At 35.0% G+C, this 8,998-nt stretch overlaps 1 protein-coding gene across 1 annotated transcript in view; it reads right to left on the bottom strand.

Annotated features, from left to right (window-relative positions):
* LOC110033596 (DNA mismatch repair protein MSH1, mitochondrial) overlaps nucleotides 1-8,998 on the bottom strand; it is a 158,333-nt gene that overhangs the window by 75,615 nt on the left and 73,720 nt on the right. The window contains 1 exon segment of the mRNA XM_020737633.1: nucleotides 3,540-3,607. Within this exon segment, the coding sequence (XP_020593292.1) occupies nucleotides 3,540-3,607 (68 nt within the window).

Below are 8,998 nucleotides of genomic sequence, written 5' to 3'. Positions count from 1 at the left end.
CCTACAACAATCCCCGCTGCAATACCCACACAAAAGCCACCAGCTTTCAAACCGTCTCCCGGCTACTGCTAATCCCTCACTTCCACTCTCCTGCCTTGACAAAAACCTCTCCATTAAACCTCGACTTGTTGTCCAGTCGCCCTCCATCTCCTTCACATTTGCCTTAGGGTGTCTTTTTATGTTCGTTGTCTTTTATTTCCTATTTTGATAAGTCATTGTTGTAACCTATTTAAATTTTAACAATAATATTTGCAATTCTATTATGGTTTGTGCTAATTTCGATATCACCTAAAATGATGTCATTTGATATCAAAGCCTTTACATCCAATTTTTTTCCTAAAATTCAAAACCTAGCGTATAAACCATAACTAGATCCTCCACGTAAACCTAAACTTAAACTTTATCCTTATACGAGATCCAACACCTAAGTAAAAACCCTAACTCGAGAAGATGTATCATGCTGCAAGGAGAAATCCACAAAGATTGGTTCAAGAACTTTCTATGGAAGTATGCAATGAGAAGTCCTCCAATTATAGTGTAGCTTCGCTGAGTTTTAATGAAGACAAAAATGGCGAGATTACGCAATTTCATATGGATGACCAATATAAGACAATGAAAACCCTTTTAACCAAGAAGCCTTAAGCAGCGAAGAGCCAATGTCCTGTTGATTGGGCATTGAATATAAGAGAAGAGAGGGTGACTTTCGACTAAACGTCATTTTGTAAAAAGTATTGCATCTTGACAAGATAGTTTGGCTGGGACAAGACTCTTTTCTCAGTGAAAAAGAACTACTATACAAGACTGATATGAAATACGACGAGACATATTCAGCAATGTATAATATGCCACTTAGCTAAAACCCTTGAAAGTTTGCAAATTGCATTAAAATTTATTGAAAAAGGTTTTAGTTCCACCAAAGGAAAAAAGAAGATGATGAGATAAAAGTCATCTAGCACATATGTAAGAAAATAAAGCAAAGCAATGTCCCACTACAAGTAGTCAAAACATTACGATCAAATGATATGAATCTATCAAATTTCTAGGAGAAGTAATGCTCCAAATGCAATTTTTTATTCGTGGAAGACCATGTAAGGAAGTTCCAATCCAACTCAATAAAACACCCAAAAACAAAAGGACAAAAGGAAATGGTGAATCATAGTTTGGAAAATCTCCTCGAGTGTTTTTTGAGCAAAAACATCAAGTAGTGTGATGTAATTATTCCACAATTTGAATTTACTTACAATAGATCCACTAGTCAATCCGCAAGTCACAACCCTTTCGAGATTGCATACAGTTGGAAACCTTTCACACCATTAGAATTAACTTTGATACTTCCTGCTATTGAATTTAGCACCAATGTAGTGGCAAGAGTCAGAGAGATTCGGGCACTAAATGAGCAAGTAAAAAAAGTAACCAAACAACATCAGAGAGATTCGGGCACTAAATGAGCAAGTAAAAAGGTAACCAAGAAAATACAAAATATTAGAACAATCAAACAAGTTAAGCAGCAAACAACAAAGCCTTAATCCCACTATGTGGGGTCGGTAAAAAGGACTTCCCAGGAGGTCACCCATCCTAGTACTACTCTCGCCCAAGCACGCTTAACTGCGGAGTTCTGATGGGATCCGGTGCACTGGTGCTGGTAGGGATCCGGTGCACTGGTGCTGGTATGGTCGCACCCAAAATATTAACCAAGAAAATACAAAATATTAGAACAAGCAAACAAGTTAAGCAACGTTATGGAATTCAAGAGGATAGATTTGGTGTGGATTAGATCAAAGAACGAAAGGTTTTTCGTTGCGCTCGAATACAAAGTACATTGGTTAGAAATAAAGTGAATAATCTTAAAGCGTTAGATATGAGTGTTCACCATGCCAAAAAATAAAAGAAAAAGTTTCATTTGATAATACAAACAAAGGACTGATAACTCGATTAAGATTATTAGGAAATAAATAAAAAATGAATACAAGATTGATTTAATGAGGGACTAGAACATCTCCAATAACTTCTAGATCGCTGATTTGTCATCGTTTTATGAGGATCCAAAGGTTTCCAAGGAAGAAAACAAAGACACTATTACCCCAAGGGAATGAGCAAACATTCTAGCATCTATCCAGGCGCACAAAAAAGGAGGTCGATCAGACCCTAAATTTTCCCAGCCAATTCAAGTTTTGTAGACATGGTTGGGCCGATCCTCTTACAAGTATTGTGCAGCTGAGATGAATTTTTCTAATGTCTTGATTATTAAGCATTACCATTTTCTGATTTCACCTTCCCGTAATCTCCATTTCCTCGAGCACAAGAGGTCAAAACAAAGAGCTAGAAACTTTTGGGTGGCATCCTAAAAGGGGAAATGAGAATAGGAGGAAAAAGACAAAAAAAAGAAGACAATAATGAGAAGGAAAAGAAGGAAAAGGTAAGGGAAGTCAAATTTGGGGACATAAATTTGATGTCTTCTATTATTTTCAACAGTTATACTTGATTGGGAATATTGTAGGTGAGGAAAATTTACAAGGAAAGGTCATTTTGTGGTGGTATATGAAAGGAAACGAGCTCAAAATGAGCAGAGGGAAATATTTCATCACAAGACTAACCCTACAATTGAGATGAGATACTTAATTCTGAAATAAAAAGAAAATAATTTGTAGAATTAATACTTTCAAATGCTTTAAACTTATTAAGTGTATGCATTCAGAATATTTTCATGTTGAGCATGTGATTCCGTTTGTACTATTTAATTCATTTAAATGATCAACCGGTTATTTTCAGTCATAGAATTATATAAAAATACATAACCAAATACAAATATTGAATATTTCATGATACATTGTGTTTCTGGTGCATGTTAATAAAGTTGATCGTTAATAGGTATATTCACGATTAAGGAAGAAAAGCATACAAATACATTCCCAGTTAAGCAAGAAAAGCATAAAAAATAATATAACAGAAAAAAATGATAAAAAAATTGTCATATATTTTATGATAGATAAGAAACTATAATGATAATCTGCGCAATGGGAAATAAAAATCGGACTAGATGAGCTTATTAAAAAAAAAAGAAATACTAACACTTGATATTAAGTATCATAATAAAATAAAAGATTTGTCAAAAGGAGTTGTATTTCTCTCATTGCCGTTGTTGTCTCCGCTGTAGTGCCCTCCCTCAACAGCTTGCTGCCTGCTACGTTGCCATCACCGCTAACTGCTAGCCGCTCACTGTCGTGGACTTTAATATGTTTATTTTAAACTGAATTCTTTTTTCTTTAAACCATACCAAAAAAAAATGTTATGTTTTGTATTTATTTCACATAGAATCAAATGAGTCCAAAATATTCTAAACAGAATACATTATTCTAAAACTGCATTCCTTTTACATTGCATTTATTTTTCAACAAACCAAACAACCTCTAAACAATGTTTAATGATTATTTTTAATAATAAAAAATGGTGAAATTTTCGGAGTAAAATCAATGGGCAAAGAAGAGATGGGCAAGGTTAGCAGTCCATTAGTCTTTCTAAATAAGCATAAAGAGTACAACCTTTGCAGCCGAGAGGCAAGTAAAATCAGGAATTGAGCATGTTAAACAGCACATACGCCTGCATGCCTCTGCAAAATAAACCAGCAAAAAAAAACAGCAATTTAATATTGGCATACAACAAACAAATAATCGAATCAAAACAAGTTAAGATAGGTAAAAAAATATTTAAAAGAGAATACAACAAATTCGGAAAATGGGCAAGCTGAATAAACAATAAGTATCAATTGCAACTAGCATTCACGAAAATCTCTCTGAAATTCGAGCTAGTAAGCGGGGTAGCCAACTTTTCAAAGTTTATGCTAGTAAGTGTTGTTGCCAACTTTCCAAAGTTTACTCCAGAACAGTAAGAGGGTTGTAAAGTTGCAAGTATGCAGTTAAAAAATCCACATACTTGCCCAGATCCAGAACGGAGGTTAGAAAGGACAAAAAATTTAAAAAAAAATGATATTTAAGCATGTTTTAACTAATAAAACGGTATGGTCATTTTTATTAAAACGGGTAAAATGATAAAATTGAATGGCTCTATTGTAGCAATATTGTAGTGAATTATCTCATCCAGAATTGAGATGTAGAAGGTCAAAGAAACTGAGAAAAACGGTCCAACATTTTGCACTAACTGTGTGTAACGCCTAAAATTTGAGAACCAGGTAATGTTTGGTAAATTTTATAAGTAGCCCAAATTTCCCACCTCTCAAAACTTAACCAAATTAATTTTATAGAATTCTATTCAAGAAATTGATCAGTTTCATATAAAGCCCTACATACTAATTATGTTTTGATTGAAAGACATAAAATTCTAAATTTATAAGTATAATTAAATTAAATAAACCTTAATTTCCCTCTAATCCCGCCTCATTACTCTTCATAGTCGACCTTACGGTACTTTCGAGAGCATGCAGCCGTTGGATGAGATCCAACGGCTATGATCGTTTGTGATTTTACTTAAGTACCACACTCCCATTCCTCTCCCTCGTTTCACTCGCTCAGTTGTGATCCTTCACTGTAGAAAGGGGGTGAGTGGCATATAGGGAAGCTGCATAGTGTCGCGCTCCCTCAACTCTTTCGTATTCTCCTTCCCGCGGTCTACGCGACTCGTGCACTGTAGCAAAGTCGCGAACAAAGAGCAACCGCGCGAATTGGGCACATAGCCGAATGCCTCAAACGGTATTTCAAGCTTTGGGAATGAAATCAAATAGTATGAATCCCTCTCTCACGTCATTTGAGACACTCATTTCCTTCCTCTTGCTTTCATTTTGACTTTTGCCTCAATTTTTGAGCATTTTTGGTTTCTGATAGCCGTTGAAGGCACCGAACTTATGTCAAAAATGTTGAAAGTAGTTTGAGAGCTTTTGTAAAGTGTTTAGCACAAAATCAATGCAGGGACAGGAAGATTTGATATCTTAGGACGAGTTTGAAAAATAATAGGCAATTTCAGAAGGGCAAATTTATACCGAGAAGCACATTTAAGGTATGTTTTAGGTTAAATCACGATACAAGCTAAAATTTTATGAATTCCTACGACCTCTATGAATTCTCATGTTGTTTATTTGAGGTGGTGGGCATAAGACGAGCATTTGGGAACTCATCATAGAGCTGTTCCATCAACTTAAGTGAAATAATCTTATGCTAATTTAAAAAAAAATAACCTTCTGTAGATTTTATATAATTTTGTATTCGAAACTGGTACATTTAGACTTCTTGCATATTGTAGATGAATATCTGCTTGGAATGTACGAATATCAATTGATTTCTCTCACGATACATATGATGTTGTTATTCTATGATACATGTGACTATGTTTATTAAATAATTGCCTAAAGGAATTCGTTAGCTAAGTTTCATACATGTGATATATGAAATGTCTATCAAAATTTGTTACAGGTATTATATTTTAAAAAATTTCACAAGAGATGTTATGGGTATATTATTACGTGAGTACTTGCAAGTATGTTGTACAATGTGATATTCACGACGCTTGGTGCTCATGCAGTGACAAAATTTTGAATCGCTTGATCAGAATATAATATAGGGAATCGTTGGCATTAGATGACTATTGATTACTGTTATGTTGTGAGAGCAAGGGACAATCTTTATCGATATTTTTTTATGGCTTTAGGGCAAGGTGACAACTCATGATGACATGATATGAAAATAGTTGAAGCATATACATTTACAAGTGTCATTATTATGAAATGACATTCTTATGATTACATACAATGAACATCTTATGAACATGCTTAATTATACTTATGATTTCATGCTTACGACTATACATAATTTAAACAGTAGTCCTGATTTTTATACTACCTGCTTTCTTTTAATATTCTTTATGATTCCAGTAAGTTGTGAGTTGTATGTACGTATATACAGTTTCATATGAGCATGCACATAGATTCTTTTTTATGCATAAAATCTTATTTTAGTTTTGATTATTTTGATAAGTTCGTTGTTTCTCACTCTACATTGTTGCTTTCCAAGTAGAAGCAATGAGTATCAGAGCGAGTAGCCACGTGATTTATACAGTTTTTGCATTGTACAACTTTGAGAGATTGTACATCGTTTGGGTACGTACTTTATTTAGGTTGGATTTTATAGCTCTGTATAGTTTTTATGTTTTGAGGGTTAATTTTTTACACTTCTGAGTATGTATATAAATGAATTATGAAAAGCAATGTATCATATAAGTTTGCGGCAATCTAGTTAGACCATTCTTTATGATTCCAGTAAGTTGTGAGTTGTATGTATGTATATACAGTTTCATATGAGCATGCACATAGGTTCTTTTTTATGCATAAAATCTTATTTTAGCTTTGATTATTTTGATAAGCTCGTTGTTTCTCACTCTACATTGTTGCTTTCCAAGTAGAAGCAATGAGTATCAGAGCGAGTAGCCACGTGATTTATACAGTTTTTGCATTGTACAACTTTGAGAGATTGTACATCGTTTGGGTACGTACTTTATTTAGGTTGGATTTTATAGCTCTGTATAGTTTTTATGTTTTGAGGGTTAATTTTTTTACACTTCTGAGTATGTATATATAAATGAATTATGAAAAGCAATGTATCATATAAGTTTGCTCATCACATATTAGATCCTGATTATGCAAGTCAGGGCGAAGGTTGATGAGAGTTAGTCTGACTAGACCCTTACAGAGGGGGGTCAGTTGGGGTGCGATAGAAAGTGGTATCAAAGCATAGTTATTAAATTAAGAGAATGATGAAATCGTGTTGGATTTCGAAGAACAAGAACATTTATACAGAGCTATAGATGGATGAATCTGGGGGGAGTATCACATACAACTTATGGTATTATGCATGCACAACATGATTATTATATGATAAATTGTATTTGAATAATAAATTATGCCAATATAAATGAATATGTTTGAAGGAGCATCAGAAAGTACTGAAGATCAATCTCTCAAAAAGACAAATCTGAAAATATTTTGAATAAAAATGAAAATCAGAACAAGACAAATGAGAATACCAAGTTACTAAGTTACGGGTATAGTGCAATTGATTTTACAAGAAGTTGATAAAATGACTGTCGCTGAAAGATCTTCCACCAATAGAGGGCATGGATCTGAAACCAGCAAGATGTTAATGTTACTCGGGCTCATAGAGATCATGATGTGCAACAGCCTACACATGTCCGACCACCTTTGGACCAATCAATTGATCAGACGAGTCAATCATCGAGTGAGGAATGACAAGTCTACACATCCAGGAGAAAGAAGAAGAATGGAAACCTACTTAAGCTCAGGAATCTGATGATTGATACTTTCGTTACTTCGGGTAATGGTACGCACCTTACCAATTTGTTAGTCGGCTCCTTTCCAAGAACTATAGGCAGAGGGAAGACTAAAGTGGGACCCGTTGGTGGTTTTTTTGTTTTTTATCTTTATGTGTCTTTGCTTTATTGGGATTTAGTATAAGTTCTCATAAAACATATCTGTAACTTTTCCTCTTTAAAATATTAGCCCTTGTGTTTTCTCTCTCTCTCTCTCTCTCTCTCTCTCTCTCTAATACAACTATTTTAACTTTTTAAAAGTAAAATTTTCTTTTTCATGCCAACAGAAAGACGATATATGGAAAAATTAAAGTTTAGGTGTTAGGTGTGTAAATGCATAGGAATTGAGTGGTGTATGTAAATCTTCCTATCTATATATATATATATATATATATCTGTGTGTGTGTATTTTTTAATAAGCCCAAGGGCTAATATATTAAAGAGAAAAGATACAGATAGATTGTATGGGTGGGTCTAAAATTAGGCACCCAACCCACACGATACAACACACCCAAAAAAGTTAAAAAAAGAGTACATATAAAAATAAAAAAGCTCAAAACACCCGGGCACTGAAAAAAAAGGAGGTCATCGAAATCTTGTTTGGCCTTTGGTCCTAGTTCTCGGAAGGAATCCAGCCAGCAGATTGGTAAGGTGTGTATCATTACCCGACAACGTAACCAAAATATCATCCATACGACTCCTGAGCTCAAGCAGATCTCCATTCTTCTTCTTCCTCCTGAAAGCGTACCTGAAAGTGTAAACCTTTCATTCCTCATCCGAAGAATCAGTTTGACGAGGTGGTAGAATTGAAGCAGAAGGACTACCAACCGTAGTACCCACAATAGGTTCTAATATCTGTGAAGTACGGGTTGCTTCTACACCGGATACTTCCTGAAGAGGGGGAGCTGCGAGGTTCTCTTGATTGTCATTCAGAACACTGTCCTTTGTAGGTAATAGTCCACAATAACACTGCAATAACACGGGAATAACACATCAATAAGACGGGAGGTAATAGTCCACCAGTATTGTTTTCTATGGGGTTTAAAGGTGTCAGCATCACATCACTCACAGTAACAGTAACAGCAGTTTCATGGGGGGGCCACAGGGGCAACAATATCCTCCTCAGGTGGAACTAAAATGTCCAGAGCTATGGAGTTAGACCCATCCTTATTCACTTGAACCTTAGCTTTCAAATTATGATGAAACTTGTGACATTTATCAAGGATATGCCCAAACATCTTACAGTGGGTACAATATGGGGGTATGTGTTCCATAACGATTTGTTGTCAATATCCATTATGAGTTGTGCCCAGCCAGACTTCAGTAGCATCATATAAAGTCATATCCCTTTCTACAAGTATTTTGGTCATCGAAGATCTGGTTAGGTTGAGAGTAGACAGATCTAGCTTTAAAAGATCCCCAAGGATGGCCCCAATAAAGTAGAGAACCTGATGGTGAAAAAAATACAACTTGAGTCCAAGTAGAATAAACCATACCAATACAGTGGGAGTTTCATGATTTGAATCGAAATCAGGAGACCACTTGAGTAACTTCATTGATTTGTCTGCGACATTAAGATATTTCTTAGAAAAAATTTGGGTGTAGTCTTCAGCCACTGTTAGTTCAATCAACACATGTCTCGCATCCGTGAGTCCCACTTTTAACTTCC

The sequence above is a fragment of the Phalaenopsis equestris genome, unplaced genomic scaffold (genome assembly GCF_001263595.1).
Source record: "Phalaenopsis equestris unplaced genomic scaffold, ASM126359v1 Scaffold001231, whole genome shotgun sequence".
Lineage (NCBI taxonomy): Eukaryota > Viridiplantae > Streptophyta > Magnoliopsida > Asparagales > Orchidaceae > Phalaenopsis > Phalaenopsis equestris.
This window is presented reverse-complemented; position numbering and strand designations above follow the sequence as displayed.